Raw genomic sequence first — 26,987 nt, 5'->3', positions numbered from 1 at the left:
GCGACGCCGTGCGCCATCACGTTGAGGACGTCCGCAGCGTCATTTGACGCTGGGATACCAAAGGAGATGTAGGGCGTCAGGACACAGCTAAGTGCCATGGGGTGTCGGAATTTCAAATCCGCCACTGCACACACAGTACCCGCTACCTCCAAAAGGGGTCGCACACGGCTGAACATTACTGGGGGAAATCCCGCTCTAACGCCGATTTTCCTCCAGTACAAATTCATACTCTTGTCCTATAACTCTGCCCTCTCCCTTGCCAAGCAAACCTATTTTCTTCTCATACTATGTCCCCAACTGCCTCTGCACCTCCTTCCACCCTCATGGCCCAAGACCTTGCCCCCTACTTCCACCCTCACGGTCCAAGACCTTGCCCCCTACTTCCACCCTCACGGTCCAAGACCTTGCCCCCTACTTCACAGATAAGATTGAGTCCATCGGACATGACAACTCTTCATGTAAAAAGAGACTCGGCCCATCATTATTCATGAATACTACACACGTGCATAGTTATTAAATAGCAGCCGTGAGGGTTCCCTGCTATACTCCCCAGCTGGCACTTCATCTAGAAACCGTAAGGAACCAAAATAAAGTGAGTTCTGCGCAAACAAAACAAACCCACATAGTGCAGTGTAAACAAATGTATTAAGTAAACACACACAAATGCACTTCCCAAAATCCAGAAATTCAAAGGCATATCTGTAAGCAGACGCTTCTCAACAGCTCCGTCCATGTGTGCTGTTACCACTTTCGCTGTGCTTCGTACGGATCCGTGAGGGTCTTCATTCACCGAGGCACGTTTCGCGAGTATCGCTTCATCAGTGGATATACTGTAAGACTTCATGAAACAGTACCAAACTTATAGCAATGGTGGGGTGAAGCCCACCTACTGTGGTTGGTAATGGTCACAGTGTGTGAGCCAACCTCCGAAGGTATTGGTTAGCTCCTAAGTGGACAAATATGGTAACCATAACAGACCAAATGACGATGGTTGCTGAACACGGCTTATAAGGCAAAACACAACTCCAAAAATGGCTTTACACAACGCTCCCGTGTGGGACTCAATGTGAATCAAACACAGATCGAAAGCGAAGGGTCAGGAATACATGAAATATATACTTTGCTTGCAACGGGGAAAAAACATAACATCTCACTTTCTCTCATGAGAGCAGAGTAAGGCTGCGTCCATAGAGATGGGAGCAGTGCTGAACCGCGCTGACGCTGAGGCTCGCTATCGGGAGGCGGGGGGAGGCTGAGGGGGGCGGGGCAGTGACGTCGCTGGGCCAATCGCCCGCGACGCACTGACGTCACCGTGACGTTGACGCTCCTTCGCGCTGATTGGATGTTTTCAGCCGAAAGTGCGCTGAAAAACAGCTTGGCTGTTGGCTGAAAAATCCAACTCCTCAGCACGCCTGCGGACGCTCGCGTGAGCCCCCTCTAAAGACATCCTCAGTGAGGATGCCGGGGCTCAGCGCGGAGCGTCCGCACGGCTCAGCGCGGCTTCCCCTGCTATGGACGTGGCCTGAAGAATGGATAAACAATATTTTGTGTGTGTGTATATATATATATATATATATATAGCAACTGTAAATATTACTGTATGTCCATTTGCATGTCTTAGACAGGTCTGCAACCCTGTCTTTCCCCATTATCGCCCAGCATACAGCGCTTCCACTGCAGCAACGGATGAGCACGGAGTGCTCATTTGCATGTCATTTCCCAGAATCCCATGCTGCAGTGGAAGCGCTGTATGCTGGGCGATAATGGGGAAAGACAGGTTTGCAGACCTGTCTAAGACATGCAAATGAACATACAGTAATACTTACAGTTGCTTTATGCTTTACTGTGGAGGGTTTTTGTCACTTTTTTTACACACACACACACACACACACACACACACACACACACACACACACACACACACACACACACACACACACACACACACACACACACACACACACACACACACACACACACACACACACACACACACACACACACACACACACACACACACACACACACACACACACTAAAAAATACATTTGAATTGACTTAAGTTACTCATCGATAAAGCAAAACTAATCCCAAAAAATCTATTTTAAAAAAAGCTGCCAAATGAATATCTAAATTGAGATTGTAAGGTGTTGAGCTGGTGAATCCAGAATGTGTTACGTCTATGGGATAATACTCTGTGTCCCTTCTCTCTGTGTGTGTGTGTGTGTGTGTGTGTAACACTTCTATCCCTTTGTTCCGGAGGTCTTTTAATGCGACTTTGCCACTGGTTGAGCAATCTGCGCTGAAGCGATATCCTGAAAACCTGACGGTGGCCCTCGGAGGCTGGAGATGGCCACCCCTGCCTTAGATACTTGGATATTGGGTTTATGCTCTAAAAAGCACATTTTCAAAGATCTTTGCTCTCCGTGTATATTGTTGTTTTTTTTTTTTTACATGGACAAGTAATTCAATCAACTACAACTACAAAAGTGGTGGTGTCCGTTTATAAAATTCTACATTGTTATCCGACATGGCCGATCTAAAAGATTGCTTCTCTTGGATGTCTACGTGATACCTCCTCCTGGTGCATGTCACGTGTTCCACGGGTTCCAACATGTTTCAAGCTTCTCCCTCTCCTTTGAGTTCATGTACTCCTGCGAGGGCATTTCTGTGTGTTTAATGAATACATGTGTGTTCCGTCTGCACTATGTGGGTTTGTTTTGTTTGCGCTTCCCCTACAGGCCTTGTATGTTAACCTGGGAGTGGAGGAGTTCCTATTGGGAGGCAGCATCAGCAACCCACTAGGACTGACACCCAATTAGACTGATCCGTGGAACGAACACCTCTGAGCATTTCTTTTTAGATGTTCATTCTTATTCTGTTCCTGTTTTTATTTTTTGTGTCCAAGTATCATCCAATTTTCTTCTTGTTCATCAGTCCACCTGACTTCTGGCCTTTATGTCCGGGGGCCGCTGCATTCTCCCTTTTGATATATTTGAGCACCACACTCTGTTTGCCCTCATTCTCATATATTTATACACGTGTGTGTGTGTGTGTGTGTATATATATATATATATATATATAGTGACTTGACTCTGGGTATGTATGCGATACATACATATATATATATATATGTGTACTGGGTCTCTGGGTATACATGTTTGCATCTATACGTACGGGTCTCTGGGTGTATATGTATGTATGTATGGGGTCAATGGGTATATACACGCACGTACGTTCTTTGGGTATATGTGTATACGTAATGTCTGTGTATATGGGCTCCTTTGGTATAGGTGTGTATGTATGTATCTACGGGGTCTCTGGGTATATATGCACGTTCTTTGGGTATATATTTATACGTAATGCCTGTGTGTATGGGCTCTTTGGGTATAGGTGTGTGTGTATGTATGTATGGGTCTCTGGGTATTTATGGGTGTAAACAGTATACGGGCTCTCTGTCTCCGCAGCAACTCCTGCCGTTACAGGCTGAGTGTAAGAGGAAGAAGCAAGAAATACAGGACCTGAGAGCGAGCGAAACTCAGCCGGTTAGTGAGAATATATATATATATATATATATTTTATCTCTGACCATATACGCTGTGCTATACATAGCACTTTGCTGGCAGAATTAGTAACTACCCGCAGAGCTAACACTCATTTTGGCACCTGAGGCTCATAGAGATAAAGAACCAACACATGGATTCAAACCGGATTCCTCTTCAAATACGGTGACAATTAGATTGTAAGCTCTTCGGGCAGGGCTTCCCTTTGCCTTATTTTTACTTGCTGCGCTTGTAACCCACTGTTTTTGTTCTTTAATAACCATGTATTGTAATTTAGTAAAGTGCTGTGTACACTCGGTGCGACATGAACAAAATAGCATATCCCGGGATCACACACATGCAGGGGCATGTTCTTTAGTGAATATGATATATTTGCTAATTGGTGGAATTGGCATGGAGCTCCGTAACCTAGAAGGATGGGCCAAACTTTCAGGCTCTGCGCTCCATGTCAATTCTCCAATAAGCAAATAGGTAGAAAACACTTCTATGTGGCAGTCTGCTGCCCCCTCTCTACAGGAGGTGGTGAATGTCTGTGACTGACAAACAAGGTGTGTGTGTGTGTTTTTACTTTCTTTTCCCTAAGGAACTTGTGCACTCACACTGCTTCTTCATAATGCTAAGGGAATTGTATTTCTGCTTGTTGCCAGTTTTACTGGCACTGAACCGCAGATAGCACTCACACGTCATTCATTTAACCCTTTAGGCACGAACGTATACTTCCTATGTGCCCTTATTCCCAGCCTGCGACCTTCTCTTGTACTAGTAAAGATGTTTAGTCCATAGGACAATAAGTATTGTGCTTTTGGTGTAGGTGCCTGCTGTGGTGGAGTTTAGGCCGCGTAACCCTGTCACGGTAATCATTTTTTGATCAAAAGATGTAACTAAATGACTCCTTTGTCATAAAACTGAGAATCAACATGTAGAGTTTCCGGTTTAAATGCAGCCACTTTAACAGTGTTAAATGTAGCAGAAAGATCCAGAATTAGTGTGACCCATAGATGGCACTAAGAAAAGTGGCTAATGACCTACACACAGTTAAGTGGAGTGTAGATGACTGAAGACAGATTGCAAAGAGTGTGAGGAAAGGGAGTCAGCTGTTGTATACAAGCCGCTTGGAGGCAAAGGGGAGAAGAGAGAGAGGGGGTGTGCGTAGATGGGCCGAGTCAGGAGAGGGCTTCTTTAGAATGGGTGATGAGTGGAGCTGAGCATCTGAGGGAATAGGGTCTAGATGGCAGGGGGGAGGATGAGCAGAGCACGGAGACCTTCTCGGTCACGGGAAGATTAGGGTGGATTTAGGTGTGCAGGGAGGTGATGCAAGTGGAGTCTGAAATGAAGAGATGTTATGTCTGATAGTCAGGGGCGTCTGGAAAATCCTGGGCGCCTACAAATTCACCCCTGGCGCCTGTTCCAGGCTTCTGCTTGTCAATAATATAGTATTTTCAGAGATGAACTGCATGTCCCTAGTGCCCTTGTGTAAAATGCCATGACATCAACCACAGATCAGCCAACCAGTGCAGAGCTCTGGTAACCACACCCCTCCCACACATGGCCTTGCGTTGTCCTGCATTAGGGGGGAGACTGAACAGAGCAGCAGCAAGGGAAATTAGCAAGAAGGGATGTGTGTGTCATAGATACATACGGACATACACACTGACAACGATTGGTGGGGAGGGGTAGCTGGGCTGGCTCCTACTTTCAGCCACACCTGCTGATAGTATTGATTTTCTGTAAAGTAGGTGGCAAGGTCTTGGGCCGTGAGGGTGGTAAGTTGGGCAGAGAAGGGAGTTAAAGGTGGTAAATAGGCATTGAGGCGACATAATGAGAAGAAAAGTAGGTTTGCTGGACAGGGAAAAAGGCAGAGTTATAGGAGTATGAATTTATAGTGGAGGAATTGGCTTTGGAGCGGGATTTCCTCCAGTAACGTTCCGCAGTGTGTGAGCACCTTGAGGTTAGTGGGTGAAGTGGGTGCCATGGTTGTGGCTTAAATTGTTATTGGGGGGAGGCATTGCGTGGTATATGCAGCTGTGTATATATGGGTGTATATCTGTATCTATCCATACATGTGGGATATGACTGTGTGTATATATACAGTACATGTGTATTACTGCAGGAGATGGACAGCTCTCCAAACACAGAAGCTGAGAGAGACCATGACAGGCCATCCCCCCCGTCCTGCTGTACGGAGACTCCTAAGAAAAGCAAGAGTGTGTCTCCCCGTATCAGCGAGACCACCATAATAACCGACATGGCGCCGGCTGGGGGAGAGCCTCCCCCCTATATAGGAGACTCCCCCGTGAGGAGCGAGAGAGAAGCACTACTTGTGGGTGAGTGTTTTATATGGGGCAATAGGAGTTATACAATGCAGTGTGTGACGAGGATGTGTACATGCGTTGCTGCGTTATACAATGCAGTGTGTGACGAGGATGTGTACATGCGTTGCTGCGTTATACAATGCAATGTGTGACGAGGATGTGTACATGCGTTGCTGCTGTTCATCTGCTTTCCTCTTTTCCACATTATTTTTACCAATCTCTGTTTTCTCATTCTCTCACAGGGATAATTAGTACTTTTCTTCATGTTCACCCACGTGGCGCCAGCATGGAATATATCTGCTCATACCTGCAGCAAGTGGATAGTAAGGTACAGTGTTCCACTGTCTCTGGGAATGCTGGTCTGTCTGTTTCGTCTCTCTCTTCCCCTGGGAAAGTTGGTCTCTGTGTCACACTGTCTCTATCTTAGGTCTGTACCCAGGAGGTCCAGCACCTAATCGCTTGTCTCCCTCGTCTCTTCTCTCCGGAGCTTCGTGGGATTGGAGCCAGTCTTGAGAAGAGGTGGAAATTTTGCGGGTTCCAGCAGCTGCCCAATACCTAACCCTCTCCTCTAAACAGACCTTTCACCTCCCCTCGGACCCAGTAACAGAACTTCCGCCTCACCCTGGGACCCTGTCCCGTGACCTTTCACCTCCAGCCTCACCCTCCTGTGACTCTGACCCCCCCGTGACCTTTCACCTCCAGCATCACCCTTATGTGACTGACCCCCTCCTGTGACCTTTCACCTCCAGCCTCACCCTCTCGTGACCACCCATCTCCCAATTTTGTGTCAAGTTCATTTTACACTTGAAGTTTTTGTTGTATAAATTGTATTTCTGTATAAATTGTATTTCAGTACAACCATGTCATCTGACCCCTAGACTCCCTCCCATCGAGTTGAGCGTCCCTTCATCTCTATAGAATATTTTCCCTGTCATAAGGAGGAAGGTCTCAATCACAGCCCTTCCTGCCTCGCACTCTGTCCCTATCTCTAACTTCCTGACGCTCTCGCCCACTGCCCTGGTATCTGTCCTCTCGTTCTCTGTGTCTGTCTCTCGGTATCTCCTCCTGACGCTCTCGATCTCTGTATCTGTCCCTCTGTGACTCCTCCTGACGCTCTCGATCTCTGTATCTGTCCCTCTGTGACTCCTCCTGATGCTCTTGATCTCTGTATCTGTCCCTCTGTGACTCCTGACGCTCTTGATCTCTGTATCTGTCCCTCTGTGACTCCTCCTGACGCTCTTGATCTCTGTATCTGTCCCTCTGTGACTCCTCCTGACGCTCTTGATCTCTGTATCTGTCCCTCTGTGACTCCTCCTGACGCTCTCGATCTCTGTCCCTCTGTGACTCCTCCTGACGCTCTCGTTCTCTGTGTCCGTCTCTCTGTGTCTCCTCTTGGCGCTCTCTTATTCTGGATTGGACCAGGTCTTTGCCGCTGTTCCTCTTGTAACTGTCTCTCTCCTCCCTCTCTGAGGAGCGCTCTCTCTTTGGTTCACGGGCTGTCTCTGTATTGTATTTCTCATATGCTGGGTCCTCGCGCTCCTGCTTAATCACGGCAGCTCCCACGCTGCTCTCCCCCTGCTCCTCCTCCTGTCTCCGCCGCTTCTTCTTCTTCTTTTTATCTGTTGCAGAAAATTATACGAAATTGAGATCAGTTTGAATAGGAATGAGGAGGTTTTTATACCAGGGGAGTGGGCAGTTCTTATAAAAGAGGTTACCTTTCTTCTTTCTCCTCGGCTCCTCCTCCTCGGATGATGAGGCTGGAGGGGGTGTCCGCGCTCCGCACCCCCTCTCACGCAGAGCCTGTGTTATGTCATCCAAGTCTTCAGCGTCCTTGGGAGGCCGGTAATTGGCCACGTGATCGACACGGATTGTGCGACCTTTTAGCTTTGAGGAAAATTAAGATGGTTACCATACAAGCACGTCACCCCTCTTGCCCTTTTCCCCCCACCACCTAAACTTAATGCGCTCCCCTCCCCCACCACCTCCTGCGCTCCCCTCCCCCACCACCTCCTGCGCTCCCCTCCCCCACCACCTCCTGCGCTCCCCTCCCCCACCACCTCCTGCGCTCCCCTCCCCCACCACCTCCTGCGCTCCCCTCCCCCACCACCTCCCGCGCTCCCTGCTCCACTCCCCCACCACCTCCCGCGCTCCCTGCTCCACTCCCCCACCACCTCCCTGCTCCACTCCCCCCACCACCTCCCGCGCTCCCTGCTCCACTCCCCCACCACCTCCCTGCTCCACTCCCCCACCACCTCCCTGCTCCACTCCCCCACCACCTCCCTGCTCCACTCCCCCCACCACCTCCCGCGCTCCCTGCTCCACTCCCCCCACCACCTCCCGCGCTCCCTGCTCCACTCCCCCCCCACCTCCCGCGCTCCCTGCTCCACTCCCCCCCACCTCCCTGCTCCACTCCCCCCACCACCTCCCGCGCTCCCTGCTCCACTCCCCCACCACCTCCCTGCTCCACTCCCCCACCACCTCCCTGCTCCACTCCCCCACCACCTCCCTGCTCCACTCCCCCCACCACCTCCCGCGCTCCCTGCTCCACTCCCCCCACCACCTCCCGCGCTCCCTGCTCCACTCCCCCCCACCTCCCGCGCTCCCTGCTCCACTCCCCCCCACCTCCAGCGCTCCCTGCTCCACTCCCCCACCACCTCCCGCGCTCCCTGCTCCACTCCCCCACCACCTCCCGAGCTCCCTGCTCCACTCCCCCACCACCTCCCGCGCTCCCTGCTCCACTCCCCCACCACCTCCCGCGCTCCCTGCTCCACTCCCCCACCACCTCCCGCGCTCCCTGCTCCACTCCCCCACCACCTCCCGCGCTCCCTGCTCCACTCCCCCACCACCTCCCGCGCTCCCTGCTCCACTCCCCCACCACCTCCCGCGCTCCCTGCTCCACTCCCCCACCACCTCCCGCGCTCCCTGCTCCACTCCCTCACCACCTCCCGCGCTCCCTGCTCCTCCCCCACCACCTCCCGTGCTCACTGCTCCAGTCCCCCATCACCTCCCGCGCTCCCTGCTCCAATCCCCCACCACCTCCCGCGCTCCCTGCTCCAATCCCCCACCACCTCCTGCGCTCCCCTCCCCCACCACCTCCTGCGCTCCCCTCCCCCACCACCTCCTGCGCTCCCCTCCCCCACCACCTCCCGCGCTCCCTGCTCCACTCCCCCACCACCTCCCGCGCTCCCTGCTCCACTCCCCCACCACCTCCCTGCTCCACTCCCCCCACCACCTCCCGCGCTCCCTGCTCCACTCCCCCACCACCTCCCTGCTCCACTCCCCCACCACCTCCCTGCTCCACTCCCCCCACCACCTCCCGCGCTCCCTGCTCCACTCCCCCCACCACCTCCCGCGCTCCCTGCTCCACTCCCCCCCCCACCTCCCGCGCTCCCTGCTCCACTCCCCCCCACCTCCCGCGCTCCCTGCTCCACTCCCCCACCACCTCCCGCGCTCCCTGCTCCACTCCCCCACCACCTCCCGCGCTCCCTGCTCCACTCCCCCACCACCTCCCGCGCTCCCTGCTCCACTCCCCCACCACCTTCCGCGCTCCCTGCTCCACTCCCCCACCACCTCCCGCGCTCCCTGCTCCACTCCCCCACCACCTCCCGCGCTCCCTGCTCCACTCCCCCACCACCTCCCGCGCTCCCTGCTCCACTCCCCCACCACCTCCCGCGCTCCCTGCTCCACTCCCCCACCACCTCCCGCGCTCCCTGCTCCACTCCCTCACCACCTCCCGCGCTCCCTGCTCCTCCCCCACCACCTCCCGTGCTCACTGCTCCAGTCCCCCATCACCTCCCGCGCTCCCTGCTCCAATCCCCCACCACCTCCCGCGCTCCCTGCTCCAATCCCCCACCACCTCCCGCGCTCCCTGCTCCACTCCCCCACCACCTCCCGCGCTCCCTGCTCCACTCCCCCACCACCTCCCGCGCTCCCTGCTCCACTCCCTCACCACCTCCCGCGCTCCCTGCTCCACTCCCCCACCACCTCCCGCGCTCCCTGCTCCACTCCCTCACCACCTCCCGCGCTCCCTGCTCCTCCCCCACCACCTCCCGTGCTCACTGCTCCACTCCCCCATCACCTCCCGCGCTCCCTGCTCCACTCCCCCACCACCTCCTGCGCTCGCTGCTCCACTCCCCCACCACCTCCTGCGCTCGCTGCTCCTCCTCCACCACCTCCTGCGCTCCCTGCTCCACTCCCCCACCACCTCCTGCGCTCGCTGCTCCTCCTCCACCACCTCCTGCGCTCCCTGCTCCACTCCCCCACCACCTGCGCTCGCTGCTCCACTCCCCCACCACCTCCTGCGCTCGCTGATCCTCCCCCACCACCTGCGCTCGCTGCTCCACTCCCCCACCACCTCCTGCGCTCGCTGCTCCACTCCCCCACCACCTCCTGCGCTCCCTGCTCCACTCCCCCACCACCTGCGCTCGCTGCTCCACTCCCCCACCACCTCCTGCGCTCCCTGCTCCACTCCCCCACCACCTGCGCTCGCTGCTCCACTCCCCCACCACCTCCTGCGCTCGCTGATCCTCGCCCACCACCTGCGCTCGCTGCTCCACTCCCCCACCACCTCCTGCGCTCCCTGCTCCACTCCCCCACCACCTGCGCTCGCTGCTCCACTCCCCCACCACCTGCGCTCGCTGCTCCACTCCCCCACCACCTGCGCTCGCTGCTCCACTCCCCCACCACCTGCGCTCGCTGCTCCACTCCCCCACCACCTGCGCTCGCTGCTCCACTCCCCCACCACCTGCGCTCGCTGCTCCACTCCCCCACCACCTGCGCTCGCTGCTCCACTCCCCCACCACCTGCGCTCGCTGCTCCACTCCCCCACCACCTGCGCTCGCTGCTCCACTCCCCCACCACCTGCGCTCGCTGCTCCACTCCCCCACCACCTGCGCTCGCTGCTCCCCCTCACCTTGATCCCATTTAGATTGTCCACTGCCAGCACTGTGCTCCTCTGATCCTCAAAACACAGGAAGCAGAATCCACGTGAGCGACCGGAGGCTTTATCCCTGACCAGATTAATATTCACTATCTCCCCATACCTGCGGGATAGAGTGTTGGGACACGGAGAGAGCACTGGGGGGCAGGGGGGGGGGAGAAAGAGGGGGACAAAGCGCTAGAACTGAAACCACCTGGGAGGAGGAGGATTAGGGAGAAGGAACAGAGCACTAGGAATAGGGAACACAAAGAGGGGGTACTCACTGTGAGAACACGCAGATGACATCTCCCTCTGTCAGCTCGTATGGCAGCCCCCCTAGGACAGGAATAGCATATAAATATCGCCCACACTAGAAGCACGTATAATACATAACTGCTGGATGAGGTGGCACAGGGAGGAGAGCAAGGATGGGCGCTGGGCTCACATGTTCCCTGGACTGGTTTCTCCGATGCCGTTTGTGGGTGTCCGCTGTGGTTTTCCAGGTATAAGTCACACCCTCATACCTTTTCACCAAAATCATTCCTCCCAACGCATTTCACAGTGAACACTATATCCGCTTTATCAGTACAAAGGGGTTTATATATATATATATATATATACACACACAAAACATAAATCTTGTTCAGATGTTTATTTAAATACACTAAAAAGCTACATATCACTAATATACAGTGTTCGACAAACCTATACATTTGCTCGCCCCGGGCGAGTAAATATTGGCCCAAGCAGCACACGTTTGGTACTAGGTGGCGAGTAGATTTTTTTGTGATTTGTCAACCACTGCTAATATATAAAAAAAAAACCACTAACTAAAGTATACAATATCATGTCTTTTTACAAATAACCACACAAAATCACTACAAAAAAAGACAGACTAATGAGTATATATCATCAGAATTAGTGATGAAAAATCTCAAAGGGAAATGTAAATACGATTTTTTTAATATACAGCAGGGCCCCGGGTATGCGGCGGGTTCCGTTCCAGAGACCCGCCGTATAGTGAAAATCGCCGAAAAGCGGATCCGGCGATTTTCAGTGTTGCGCATGCGCAAACCGGCATTTTTGCCGTTCTGCGCATGTGCGATCTATATGCTGCGCGCGCAACCTGCCGTCTGTGCAAGCGCGATTTCAAATTCAACATGGCGGCCCCCTTGATGCTGCCGTATCAGCGGATCGCCGAAAAGCGGGGCCCTGCTGTAATGTAAATGTTACAAAGTAGTACAGAAATGTGTGATATTGTTTTAATACACAAATGGCTATTTTTCTCCCATGATAATGAATGTCCTTATATAAGAAAAATAATTAATTTTCTAGTTGAAAAAAACATTATGATTTTCTTAGCCTAGTGTCTGCAGCTTTGGAGAGGAGCCCATTTTAACCTCCTGGATATATTGCAAACTCTAACAGCAAACAGATTTGACAAATAAAAAAATCAGAGTTGGAAATGACGATTAGAGATCTCTTAAAGAAATGTAATTATCAATATATACAAAGCGGAGAGAGATACAGTGTGACTGACCCAAAAAGATCCAAGCGCTGTCTCGGTAGTCTGCATGCCAGGACACGGTCTCGCTCACCCCCAGACTCGCCTCCCGGGAGTTAAGCTCGTTAATCAGCTTCACCTTTGTTAGGGGACTGGAGATGGAGACAGGAGGGGCTTTAATATACAGACAGACATTATACCGCGCCCGCGTGTAACCCAGAGCCCACGTTCTGTACATTATACCGTGCCCGCGTGTAACCCAGAGCCCACGTTCTGTACATTATACCGTGCCCGCGTGTAACCCAGAGCCCACGTTCTGTACATTATCCCGTGCCCGCGTGTAACCCAGAGCCCACGTTCTGTACATTATACCGTGCCCGCGTGTAACCCAGAGCCCACGTTCTGTACATTATACCGTGCCCGCGTGTAACCCAGAGCCCACGTTCTGTACATTATACCGTGCCCGCGTGTAACCCAGAGCCCACGTTCTGTACATTATACCGTGCCCGCGTGTAACCCAGAGCCCACGTTCTGTACATTATACCGTGCCCGCGTGTAACCCAGAGCCCACGTTCTGTACATTATACCGTGCCCGCGTGTAACCCAGAGCCCACGTTCTGTACATTATACCGTGCCCGCGTGTAACCCAGAGCCCACGTTCTCTACATTATACCGTGCCCGCGTGTAACCCAGAGCCCACGTTCTGTACATTATCCCGTGCCCGCGTGTAACCCAGAGCCCACGTTCTGTACATTATACCGTGCCCGCGTGTAACCCAGAGCCCACGTTCTGTACATTATACCGTGCCCGCGTGTAACCCAGAGCCCACGTTCTGTATATTATACCGTGCCCGCGTGTAACCCAGAGCCCACGTTCTGTACATTATACCGTGCCCGCGTGTAACCCAGAGCCCACGTTCTGTACATTATACCGTGCTCATGTGTAACCCAGAGCCCACGTTCTGTACATTATACCGAGCCCGCGTGTAACCCAGAGCCCACGTTCTGTACATTATACCGTGCCCGCGTGTAACCCAGAGCCCACGTTCTCTACATTATCCCGTGCCCGCGTGTAACCCAGAGCCCACGTTCTGTACATTATACCGTGCCCGCGTGTAACCCAGAGCCCACGTTCTGTACATTATACCGTGCCCGCGTGTAACCCAGAGCCCACGTTCTCTACATTATACCGTGCCCGCGTGTAACCCAGAGCCCACGTTCTGTACATTATACCGTGCCCGCGTGTAACCCAGAGCCCACGTTCTGTACATTATACCGTGCCCGCGTGTAACCCAGAGCCCACGTTCTGTACATTATACCGTGCCCGCGTGTAACCCAGAGCCCACGTTCTGTACATTATACCGTGCCCGCGTGTAACCGAGCCCACGTTCTCTACATTATACCGTGCCCGCGTGTAACCCAGAGCCCACGTTCTCTACATTATACCGTGCCCGCGTGTAACCCAGAGCCCACGTTCTCTACATTATACCGTGCCCGCGTGTAACCCAGAGCCCACGTTCTGTACATTATACCGTGCCCGCGTGTAACCCAGAGCCCACGTTCTGTACATTATCCCGTGCCCGCGTGTAACCCAGAGCCCACGTTCTGTACATTATACCGTGCCCGCGTGTAACCCAGAGCCCACGTTCTGTACATTATACCGTGCCCGCGTGTAACCCAGAGCCCACGTTCTGTACATTATACCGTGCCCGCGTGTAACCCAGAGCCCACGTTCTGTACATTATACCGTGCCCGCGTGTAACCCAGAGCCCACGTTCTGTACATTATACCGTGCCCGCGTGTAACCCAGAGCCCACGTTCTGTACATTATACCGTGCCCGCGTGTAACCCAGAGCCCACGTTCTGTACATTATACCGTGCCCGCGTGTAACCCAGAGCCCACGTTCTCTACATTATACCGTGCCCGCGTGTAACCCAGAGCCCACGTTCTGTACATTATACCGTGCCCGCGTGTAACCCAGAGCCCACGTTCTGTACATTATACCGTGCCCGCGTGTAACCCAGAGCCCACGTTCTGTACATTATACCGTGCCCGCGTGTAACCCAGAGCCCACGTTCTGTACATTATACCGTGCCCGCGTGTAACCCAGAGCCCACGTTCTGTACATTATACCGTGCCCGCGTGTAACCCAGAGCCCACGTTCTGTACATTATACCGTGCCCGCGTGTAACCCAGAGCCCACGTTCTGTACATTATACCGTGCCCGCGTGTAACCCAGAGCCCACGTTCTGTACATTATACCGTGCCCGCGTGTAACCCAGAGCCCACGTTCTGTACATTATACCGTGCCCGCGTGTAACCCAGAGCCCACGTTCTGTACATTATACCGTGCCCGCGTGTAACCCAGAGCCCACGTTCTGTACATTATACCGTGCCCGCGTGTAACCCAGAGCCCACGTTCTGTACATTATACCGTGCCCGCGTGTAACCCAGAGCCCACGTTCTGTACATTATACCGTGCCCGCGTGTAACCCAGAGCCCACGTTATCTACATTATACCGTGCCCGCGTGTAACCCAGAGCCCACGTTCTGTACATTATACCGTGCCCGCGTGTAACCCAGAGCCCACGTTCTGTACATTATACCGTGCCCGCGTGTAACCCAGAGCCCACGTTCTGTACATTATACCGTGCCCGCGTGTAACCCAGAGCCCACGTTCTGTATACTATACCGTGCCCGCGTATAACCCAGAGCCCACGTTCTGTACATTATACCGTGCCCGCGTGTAACCCAGAGCCCACGTTCTCTACATTATACCGTGCCCGCGTGTAACCCAGAGCCCACGTTCTGTACATTATACCGTGCCCGCGTGTAACCCAGAGCCCACGTTCTGTACATTATACCGTGCCCGCGTGTAACCCAGAGCCCACGTTCTGTACATTATACCGTGCCCGCGTGTAACCCAGAGCCCACGTTCTCTACATTATACCGTGCCCGCGTGTAACCCAGAGCCCACGTTCTGTACATTATATCGTGCCCGCGTGTAACCCAGAGCCCACGTTCTGTATATTATACCGTGCCCGCGTGTAACCCAGAGCCCACGTTCTACATTATACCGTGCCCGCGTGGAACCCAGAGCCCACGTTCTGTACATTATACCTTGCCCGCGTGTAACCCAGAGCCCACGTTCTGTACATTATACCGTGCCCGCGTGTAACCCAGAGCCCACGTTCTGTACATTATACCGTGCCCGCGTGTAACCCAGAGCCCACGTTCTGTACATTATACCGTGCCCGCGTGTAACCCAGAGCCCACGTTCTGTACATTATACCGTGCCCGCGTGTAACCCAGAGCCCACGTTCTGTATATTATTCCGTGCCCGCGTGTAACCCAGAGCCCACGTTCTCTACATTATACCGTGCCCGCGTGTAACCCAGAGCCCACGTTCTCTACATTATACCGTGCCCGCGTGTAACCCAGAGCCCACGTTCTCTACATTATACCGTGCCCGCGTGTAACCCAGAGCCCACGTTCTGTACATTATACCGTGCCCGCGTGTAACCCAGAGCCCACGTTCTGTACATTATACCGTGCCCGCGTGTAACCCAGAGCCCACGTTCTGTACATTATACCGTGCCCGCATGTAACCCAGAGCCCACGTTCTGTACATTATACCGTGCCCGCGTGTAACCCAGAGCCCACGTTCTGTACATTATACCGTGCCCGCGTGTAACCCAGAGCCCACGTTCTGTACATTATACCGTGCCCGCGTGTAACCCAGAGCCCACGTTCTGTACATTATACCGTGCCCGCGTGTAACCCAGAGCCCACGTTCTGTACATTATACCGTGCCCGCGTGTAACCCAGAGCCCACGTTCTGTACATTATACCGTGCCCGCGTGTAACCCAGAGCCCACGTTCTGTACATTATACCGAGCCCACGTTCTGTACATTATACCGTGCCCGCGTGTAACCCAGAGCCCACGTTCTGTACATTATACCGTGCCCGCGTGTAACCCAGAGCCCACGTTCTGTACATTATACCGTGCCCGCGTGTAACCCAGAGCCCACGTTCTGTACATTATACCGTGCCCGCGTGTAACCCAGAGCCCACGTTCTGTACATTATACCGTGCCCGCGTGTAACCCAGAGCCCACGTTCTGTACATTATACCGTGCCCGCGTGTAACCCAGAGCCCACGTTCTGTACATTATACCGTGCCCGCGTGTAACCCAGAGCCCACGTTCTGTACATTATACCGTGCCCGCGTGTAACCCAGAGCCCACGTTCTGTACATTATACCGTGCCCGCGTGTAACCTAGAGCCCACGTTCTGTACATTATACCGAGCCCACGTTCTGTACATTATACCGTGCCCGCGTGTAACCCAGAGCCCACGTTCTGTACATTATACCGTGCCCGCGTGTAACCCAGAGCCCACGTTATCTACATTATACCGTGCCCGCGTGTAACCCAGAGCCCACGTTCTGTACATTATACCGTGCCCGCGTGTAACCCAGAGCCCACGTTCTGTACATTATACCGTGCCCGCGTGTAACCCAGAGCCCACGTTCTGTACATTATACCGTGCCCGCGTGTAACCCAGAGCCCACGTTCTGTATACTATACCGTGCCCGCGTATAACCCAGAGCCCACGTTCTGTACATTATACCGTGCCCGCGTGTAACCCAGAGCCCTCGTTCTCTACATTATACCGTGCCCGCGTGTAACCCAGAGCCCACGTTCTGTACATTATACCGTGCCCGCGTGTAACCCAGAGCCCACGTTCTGTACATTATACCGTGCCCGCATGTAACCCAGAGCCCACGTTCTGTACATTATACCGTGCCCGCGTGTAACCCAGAGCCCACGTTCTCTACATTATACCGTGCCCGCGTGTAACCCAGAGCCCACGTTCTGTACATTATACCGTGCCCGCGTGTAACCCAGAGCCCACGTTCTGTATATTATACCGTGCCCGCGTGTAACCCAGAGCCCACGTTCTACATTATACCGTGCCTGCGTGTAACCCAGAGCCCACGTTCTGTACATTATACCGTGCCCGCGTGTAACCCAGAGCCCACGTTCTGTACATTATACCGTGCCCGCGTGTAACCCAGAGCCCACGTTCTGTACATTATACCGTGCCCGCGTGTAACCCAGAGCCCACGTTCTGTACATTATACCGTGCCCGCGTGTAACCCAGAGCCCACGTTCTGTACATTATACCGTGCCCGCGTGTAACCCAGAGCCCACGTTCTGTATATTATACCGTGCCCGCGTGTAACCCAGATCCCACGTTCTACATTTTACCGTGCCCGCGTGTAACCCAGAGCCCACGTTCTGTACATTATACCGTGCCCGCGTGTAACCCAGAGCCCACGTTCTGTATATTATACCGTGCCCGCGTGTAACCCAGAGCCCACGTTCTGTACATTATACCGTGCCCGCGTGTAACCCAGAGCCCACGTTCTGTACATTATACCGTGCCCGCGTGTAACCCAGAGCCCACGTTCTGTACATTATACCGTGCCCGCGTGTAACCCAGAGCCCACGTTCTGTACATTATACCGTGCCCGCGTGTAACCCAGAGCCCACGTTCTCTACATTATACCGTGCCCGCGTGTAACCCAGAGCCCACGTTCTGTACATTATACCGTGCCCGCGTGTAACCCAGAGCCCACGTTCTGTACATTATACCGTGCCCGCGTGTAACCCAGAGCCCACGTTCTGTACATTATACCGTGCCCGCGTGTAACCCAGAGCCCACGTTCTGTACATTATACCGTGCCCGCGTGTAACCCAGAGCCCACGTTCTGTACATTATACCGTGCCCGCGTGTAACCCAGAGCCCACGTTCTGTACATTATACCGTGCCCGCGTGTAACCCAGAGCCCACGTTCTGTACATTATACCGTGCCCGCGTGTAACCCAGAGCCCACGTTCTGTACATTATACCGTGCCCGCGTGTAACCCAGAGCCCACGTTCTGTACATTATACCGTGCCCGCGTGTAACCCAGAGCCCACGTTCTGTACATTATACCGTGCCCGCGTGTAACCCAGAGCCCACGTTCTGTACATTATACCGTGCCCGCGTGTAACCCAGAGCCCACGTTCTGTACATTATACCGAGCCCACGTTCTGTACATTATACCGTGCCCGCGTGTAACCCAGAGCCCACGTTCTGTACATTATACCGTGCCCGCGTGTAACCCAGAGCCCACGTTATCTACATTATACCGTGCCCGCGTGTAACCCAGAGCCCACGTTCTGTACATTATACCGTGCCCGCGTGTAACCCAGAGCCCACGTTCTGTACATTATACCGTGCCCGCGTGTAACCCAGAGCCCACGTTCTGTACATTATACCGTGCCCGCGTGTAACCCAGAGCCCACGTTCTGTATACTATACCGTGCCCGCGTATAACCCAGAGCCCACGTTCTGTACATTATACCGTGCCCGCGTGTAACCCAGAGCCCACGTTCTCTACATTATACCGTGCCCGCGTGTAACCCAGAGCCCACGTTCTGTACATTATACCGTGCCCGCGTGTAACCCAGAGCCCACGTTCTGTACATTATACCGTGCCCGCATGTAACCCAGAGCCCACGTTCTGTACATTATACCGTGCCCGCGTGTAACCCAGAGCCCACGTTCTCTACATTATACCGTGCCCGCGTGTAACCCAGAGCCCACGTTCTGTACATTATATCGTGCCCGCGTGTAACCCAGAGCCCACGTTCTGTATATTATACCGTGCCCGCGTGTAACCCAGAGCCCACGTTCTACATTATACCGTGCCCGCGTGGAACCCAGAGCCCACGTTCTGTACATTATACCTTGCCCGCGTGTAACCCAGAGCCCACGTTCTGTACATTATACCGTGCCCGCGTGTAACCCAGAGCCCACGTTCTGTACATTATACCGTGCCCGCGTGTAACCCAGAGCCCACGTTCTGTACATTATACCGTGCCCGCGTGTAACCCAGAGCCCACGTTCTGTACATTATACCGTGCCCGCGTGTAACCCAGAGCCCACGTTCTGTATATTATTCCGTGCCCGCGTGTAACCCAGAGCCCACGTTCTCTACATTATACCGTGCCCGCGTGTAACCCAGAGCCCACGTTCTCTACATTATACCGTGCCCGCGTGTAACCCAGAGCCCACGTTCTCTACATTATACCGTGCCCGCGTGTAACCCAGAGCCCACGTTCTGTACATTATACCGTGCCCGCGTGTAACCCAGAGCCCACGTTCTGTACATTATACCGTGCCCGCATGTAACCCAGAGCCCACGTTCTGTACATTATACCGTGCCCGCGTGTAACCCAGAGCCCACGTTCTGTACATTATACCGTGCCCGCGTGTAACCCAGAGCCCACGTTCTGTACATTATACCGTGCCCGCGTGTAACCCAGAGCCCACGTTCTGTACATTATACCGTGCCCGCGTGTAACCCAGAGCCCACGTTCTGTACATTATACCGTGCCCGCGTGTAACCCAGAGCCCACGTTCTGTACATTATACCGTGCCCGCGTGTAACCCAGAGCCCACGTTCTGTACATTATACCGTGCCCGCGTGTAACCCAGAGCCCACGTTCTGTACATTATACCGTGCCCGCGTGTAACCCAGAGCCCACGTTCTGTACATTATACCGTGCCCGCGTGTAACCCAGAGCCCACGTTCTGTACATTATACCGAGCCCACGTTCTGTACATTATACCGTGCCCGCGTGTAACCCAGAGCCCACGTTCTGTACATTATACCGTGCCCGCGTGTAACCCAGAGCCCACGTTATCTACATTATACCGTGCCCGCGTGTAACCCAGAGCCCACGTTCTGTACATTATACCGTGCCCGCGTGTAACCCAGAGCCCACGTTCTGTACATTATACCGTGCCCGCGTGTAACCCAGAGCCCACGTTCTGTACATTATACCGTGCCCGCGTGTAACCCAGAGCCCACGTTCTGTATACTATACCGTGCCCGCGTATAACCCAGAGCCCACGTTCTGTACATTATACCGTGCCCGCGTGTAACCCAGAGCCCACGTTCTCTACATTATACCGTGCCCGCGTGTAACCCAGAGCCCACGTTCTGTACATTATACCGTGCCCGCGTGTAACCCAGAGCCCACGTTCTGTACATTATACCGTGCCCGCATGTAACCCAGAGCCCACGTTCTGTACATTATACCGTGCCCGCGTGTAACCCAGAGCCCACGTTCTCTACATTATACCGTGCCCGCGTGTAACCCAGAGCCCACGTTCTGTACATTATACCGTGCCCGCGTGTAACCCAGAGCCCACGTTCTGTATATTATACCGTGCCCGCGTGTAACCCAGAGCCCACGTTCTACATTATACCGTGCCTGCGTGTAACCCAGAGCCCACGTTCTGTACATTATACCGTGCCCGCGTGTAACCCAGAGCCCACGTTCTGTACATTATACCGTGCCCGCGTGTAACCCAGAGCCCACGTTCTGTACATTATACCGTGCCCGCGTGTAACCCAGAGCCCACGTTCTGTACATTATACCGTGCCCGCGTGTAACCCAGAGCCCACGTTCTGTACATTATACCGTGCCCGCGTGTAACCCAGAGCCCACGTTCTGTATATTATACCGTGCCCGCGTGTAACCCAGAGCCCACGTTCTACATTTTACCGTGCCCGCGTGTAACCCAGAGCCCACGTTCTGTACATTATACCGTGCCCGCGTGTAACCCAGAGCCCACGTTCTGTATATTATACCGTGCCCGCGTGTAACCCAGAGCCCACGTTCTGTACATTATACCGTGCCCGCGTGTAACCCAGAGCCCACGTTCTGTACATTATACCGTGCCCGCGTGTAACCCAGAGCCCACGTTCTGTACATTATACCGTGCCCGCGTGTAACCCAGAGCCCACGTTCTGTACATTATACCGTGCCCGCGTGTAACCCAGAGCCCACGTTCTGTACATTATACCGTGCCCGCGTGTAACCCAGAGCCCACGTTCTGTACATTATACCGTGCCCGCGTGTAACCCAGAGCCCACGTTCTGTACATTATACCGTGCCCGCGTGTAACCCAGAGCCCACGTTCTGTACATTATACCGTGCCCGCGTGTAACCCAGAGCCCACGTTCTGTACATTAAACCGTGCCCGCGTGTAACCCAGAGCCCACGTTCTGTACATTATACCGTGCCCGCGTGTAACCCAGAGCCCACGTTCTGTACATTATACCGTGCCCGCGTGTAACCCAGAGCCCACGTTCTGTACATTATACCGTGCCCGCGTGTAACCCAGAGCCCACGTTCTGTACATTATACCGTGCCCGCGTGTAACCCAGAGCCCACGTTCTGTACATTATACCGTGCCCGCGTGTAACCCAGAGCCCACGTTCTGTACATTATACCGTGCCCGCGTGTAACCCAGAGCCCACGTTCTGTACATTATACCATGCCCGCGTGTAACCCAGAGCCCACGTTCTGTACATTATACCGTGCCCGCGTGTAACCCAGAGCCCACGTTCTGTACATTATACCGTGCCCGCGTGTAACCCAGAGCCCACGTTCTCTACATTATACCGTGCCCGCGTGTAACCCAGAGCCCACGTTCTCAACATTATACCGTGCCCGCGTGTAACCCAGAGCCCACGTTCTGTACATTATACCGTGCCCGCGTGTAACCCAGAGCCCACGTTCTGTACATTATACCGTGCCCGCGTGTAACCCAGAGCCCACGTTCTGTACATTATACCGTGCCCGCGTGTAACCCAGAGCCCACGTTCTGTATATTATACCGTGCCCGCGTGTAACCCAGAGCCCACGTTCTGTACATTATACCGTGCCCCCGTGTAACCCAGAGCCCACGTTCTGTACATTATACCGTGCCCGCGTGTAACCCAGAGCCCACGTTCTGTACATTATACCGTGCCCGCGTGTAACCCAGAGCCCACGTTCTGTACATTATACCGTGCCCGCGTGTAACCCAGAGCCCACGTTCTGTATATTATTCCGTGCCCGCGTGTAACCCAGAGCCCACGTTCTCTACATTATACCGTGCCCGCGTGTAACCCAGAGCCCACGTTCTCTACATTATACCGTGCCCGCGTGTAACCCAGAGCCCACGTTCTCTACATTATACCGTGCCCGCGTGTAACCCAGAGCCCACGTTCTGTACATTATACCGTGCCCGCGTGTAACCCAGAGCCCACGTTCTGTACATTATACCGTGCCCGCATGTAACCCAGAGCCCACGTTCTGTACATTATACCGTGCCCGCGTGTAACCCAGAGCCCACGTTCTGTACATTATACCGTGCCCGCGTGTAACCCAGAGCCCACGTTCTGTACATTATACCGTGCCCGCGTGTAACCCAGAGCCCACGTTCTGTACATTATACCGTGCCCGCGTGTAACCCTGAGCCCACGTTCTGTACATTATACCGTGCCCGCGTGTAACCCAGAGCCCACGTTCTGTACATTATACCGTGCCCGCGTGTAACCCAGAGCCCACGTTCTGTACATTATACCGTGCCCGCGTGTAACCCAGAGCCCACGTTCTGTACATTATACCGTGCCCGCGTGTAACCCAGAGCCCACGTTCTGTACATTATACCGTGCCCGCGTGTAACCCAGAGCCCACGTTCTGTACATTATACCGAGCCCACGTTCTGTACATTATACCGTGCCCGCGTGTAACCCAGAGCCCACGTTCTGTACATTATACCGTGCCCGCGTGTAACCCAGAGCCCACGTTATCTACATTATACCGTGCCCGCGTGTAACCCAGAGCCCACGTTCTGTACATTATACCGTGCCCGCGTGTAACCCAGAGCCCACGTTCTGTACATTATACCGTGCCCGCGTGTAACCCAGAGCCCACGTTCTGTACATTATACCGTGCCCGCGTGTAACCCAGAGCCCACGTTCTGTATACTATACCGTGCCCGCGTATAACCCAGAGCCCACGTTCTGTACATTATACCGTGCCCGCGTGTAACCCAGAGCCCACGTTCTCTACATTATACCGTGCCCGCGTGTAACCCAGAGCCCACGTTCTGTACATTATACCGTGCCCGCGTGTAACCCAGAGCCCACGTTCTGTACATTATACCGTGCCCGCATGTAACCCAGAGCCCACGTTCTGTACATTATACCGTGCCCGCGTGTAACCCAGAGCCCACGTTCTCTACATTATACCGTGCCCGCGTGTAACCCAGAGCCCACGTTCTGTACATTATACCGTGCCCGCGTGTAACCCAGAGCCCACGTTCTGTATATTATACCGTGCCCGCGTGTAACCCAGAGCCCACGTTCTACATTATACCGTGCCTGCGTGTAACCCAGAGCCCACGTTCTGTACATTATACCGTGCCCGCGTGTAACCCAGAGCCCACGTTCTGTACATTATACCGTGCCCGCGTGTAACCCAGAGCCCACGTTCTGTACATTATACCGTGCCCGCGTGTAACCCAGAGCCCACGTTCTGTACATTATACCGTGCCCGCGTGTAACCCAGAGCCCACGTTCTGTACATTATACCGTGCCCGCGTGTAACCCAGAGCCCACGTTCTGTATATTATACCGTGCCCGCGTGTAACCCAGAGCCCACGTTCTACATTTTACCGTGCCCGCGTGTAACCCAGAGCCCACGTTCTGTACATTATACCGTGCCCGCGTGTAACCCAGAGCCCACGTTCTGTATATTATACCGTGCCCGCGTGTAACCCAGAGCCCACGTTCTGTACATTATACCGTGCCCGCGTGTAACCCAGAGCCCACGTTCTGTACATTATACCGTGCCCGCGTGTAACCCAGAGCCCACGTTCTGTACATTATACCGTGCCCGCGTGTAACCCAGAGCCCACGTTCTCTACATTATACCGTGCCCGCGTGTAACCCAGAGCCCACGTTCTGTACATTATACCGTGCCCGCGTGTAACCCAGAGCCCACGTTCTGTACATTATACCGTGCCCGCGTGTAACCCAGAGCCCACGTTCTGTACATTATACCGTGCCCGCGTGTAACCCAGAGCCCACGTTCTGTACATTAAACCGTGCCCGCGTGTAACCCAGAGCCCACGTTCTGTACATTATACCGTGCCCGCGTGTAACCCAGAGCCCACGTTCTGTACATTATACCGTGCCCGCGTGTAACCCAGAGCCCACGTTCTGTACATTATACCGTGCCCGCGTGTAACCCAGAGCCCACGTTCTGTACATTATACCGTGCCCGCGTGTAACCCAGAGCCCACGTTCTGTACATTATACCGTGCCCGCGTGTAACCCAGAGCCCACGTTCTGTACATTATACCGTGCCCGCGTGTAACCCAGAGCCCACGTTCTGTACATTATACCATGCCCGCGTGTAACCCAGAGCCCACGTTCTGTACATTATACCGTGCCCGCGTGTAACCCAGAGCCCACGTTCTGTACATTATACCGTGCCCGCGTGTAACCCAGAGCCCACGTTCTCTACATTATACCGTGCCCGCGTGTAACCCAGAGCCCACGTTCTCAACATTATACCGTGCCCGCGTGTAACCCAGAGCCCACGTTCTGTACATTATACCGTGCCCGCGTGTAACCCAGAGCCCACGTTCTGTACATTATACCGTGCCCGCGTGTAACCCAGAGCCCACGTTCTGTACATTATACCGTGCCCGCGTGTAACCCAGAGCCCACGTTCTGTATATTATACCGTGCCCGCGTGTAACCCAGAGCCCACGTTCTGTACATTATACCGTGCCCCCGTGTAACCCAGAGCCCACGTTCTGTACATTATACCGTGCCCGCGTGTAACCCAGAGCCCACGTTCTGTACATTATACCGTGCCCGCGTGTAACCCAGAGCCCACGTTCTGTACATTATACCGTACCCGCGTGTAACCCAGAGCCCACGTTCTGTACATTATACCGTGCCCGCGTGTAACCCAGAGCCCACGTTCTGTACATTATACCGTGCCCGCGTGTAACCCAGAGCCCACGTTCTGTACATTATACCGTGCCCGCGTGTAACCCAGAGCCCACGTTCTGTACATTATACCGTGCCCGCGTGTAACCCAGAGCCCACGTTCTACATTATACCGTGCCCGCGTGTAACCCAGAGCCCACGTTCTACATTATACCGTGCCCGCGTGTAACCCAGAGCCCACGTTCTGTACATTATACCGTGCCCGCGTGTAACCCAGAGCCCACGTTCTGTATACTATACCGTGCCCGCGTGTAACCCAGAGCCCACGTTCTGTACATTATACCGTGCCCGCGTGTAACCCAGAGCCCACGTTCTCTACATTATACCGTGCCCGCGTGTAACCCAGAGCCCACGTTCTCTACATTATACCGTGCCCGCGTGTAACCCAGAGCCCACGTTCTGTACATTATACCGTGCCTGCGTGTAACCGAGAGCCCATGTTCTGTACATTATACCGTGCCCGCGTGTAACCCAGAGCCCACGTTATGCTACATTATACCGTGCCCGCGTGTAACCCAGAGCCCACGTTCTGTACATTATACCGTGCCCGCGTGTAACCCAGAGCCCACGTTCTGTACATTATACCGTGCCCGCGTGTAACCCAGAGCCCACGTTCTGTACATTATACCGTGCCCGCGTGTAACCCAGAGCCCACGTTCTGTACATTATACCGTGCCCGCGTGTAACCCAGAGCCCACGTTCTGTACATTATACCGTGCCCGCGTGTAACCCAGAGCCCACGTTCTGTACATTATACCGTGCCCGCGTGTAACCCAGAGCCCACGTTCTGTACATTATACCGTGCCCGCGTGTAACCCAGAGCCCACGTTCTGTACATTATACCGTGCCCGCGTGTAACCCAGAGCCCACGTTCTGTACATTATACCGTGCCCGCGTGTAACCCAGAGCCCACGTTCTGTACATTATACCGTGCCCGCGTGTAACCCAGAGCCCACGTTCTGTACATTATACCGTGCCCGCGTGTAACCCAGAGCCCACGTTCTGTACATTATACCGTGCCCGCGTGTAACCCAGAGCCCACGTTCTGTACATTATACCGTGCCCGCGTGTAACCCAGAGCCCACGTTCTGTACATTATACCGTGCCCGCGTGTAACCCAGAGCCCACGTTCTGTACATTATACCGTGCCCGCGTGTAACCCAGAGCCCACGTTCTGTACATTATACCGTGCCCGCGTGTAACCCAGAGCCCACGTTCTGTACATTATACCGTGCCCGCGTGTAACCCAGAGCCCACGTTCTGTACATTATACCGTGCCCGCGTGTAACCCAGAGCCCACGTTCTCTACATTATACCGTGCCCGCGTGTAACCGAGAGCCCACGTTCTGTACATTATACCGTGCCCGCGTGTAACCCAGAGCCCACGTTCTGTACATTATACCGTGCCCGCGTGTAACCCAGAGCCCATGTTCTGTACATTATACCGTGCCCGCGTGTAACCCAGAGCCCACGTTCTGTACATTATACCGTGCCCGCGTGTAACCGAGAGCCCACGTTCTGTACATTATACCGTGCCCGCGTGTAACCCAGAGCCCACGTTCTGTATATTATACCGTGCCCGCGTGTAACCCAGAGCCCACGTTCTGTACATTATACCGTGCCCGCGTGTAACCCAGAGCCCACGTTCTGTACATTATACCGTGCCCGCGTGTAACCCAGAGCCCACGTTCTGTACATTATACCGTGCCCGCGTGTAACCCAGAGCCCACGTTCTGTACATTATACCATGCCCGCGTGTAACCCAGAGCC

At 54.3% G+C, this 26,987-nt stretch overlaps 2 protein-coding genes across 2 annotated transcripts in view; one reads left to right on the top strand and one right to left on the bottom strand.

Moving 5' to 3' along the window:
* ENOX2 (ecto-NOX disulfide-thiol exchanger 2) overlaps positions 1–6,733 on the top strand; it is a 48,082-nt gene extending 41,349 nt beyond the window's left edge. The window contains exons 11-14 of the mRNA XM_075573097.1: positions 3,468–3,545; positions 5,674–5,887; positions 6,118–6,203; positions 6,303–6,733. Of these exons, the coding sequence (XP_075429212.1) occupies positions 3,468–3,545; positions 5,674–5,887; positions 6,118–6,203; positions 6,303–6,434 (510 nt within the window). The 3' untranslated portion in view covers positions 6,435–6,733. The remainder of the gene's footprint in view (positions 1–3,467; positions 3,546–5,673; positions 5,888–6,117; positions 6,204–6,302) is intronic.
* RBMX2 (RNA binding motif protein X-linked 2) overlaps positions 2,385–26,987 on the bottom strand; it is a 39,379-nt gene continuing 14,776 nt past the window's right edge. Inside the window, exons 2-6 of the mRNA XM_075573098.1 lie at positions 12,334–12,449; positions 11,078–11,129; positions 10,788–10,917; positions 7,591–7,759; positions 2,385–7,494 (exon numbers count right to left, since the gene is read on the bottom strand). Of these exons, the coding sequence (XP_075429213.1) occupies positions 6,824–7,494; positions 7,591–7,759; positions 10,788–10,917; positions 11,078–11,129; positions 12,334–12,449 (1,138 nt within the window). The 3' untranslated portion in view covers positions 2,385–6,823. The remainder of the gene's footprint in view (positions 7,495–7,590; positions 7,760–10,787; positions 10,918–11,077; positions 11,130–12,333; positions 12,450–26,987) is intronic.

This window comes from Ascaphus truei, chromosome 16 (genome assembly GCF_040206685.1).
Source record: "Ascaphus truei isolate aAscTru1 chromosome 16, aAscTru1.hap1, whole genome shotgun sequence".
NCBI classification, from domain to species: Eukaryota; Metazoa; Chordata; class Amphibia; order Anura; family Ascaphidae; genus Ascaphus; species Ascaphus truei.
The sequence above is the reverse complement of the archived record's forward strand: the minus strand, read 5'-3'. Positions and strand labels throughout refer to the sequence as shown.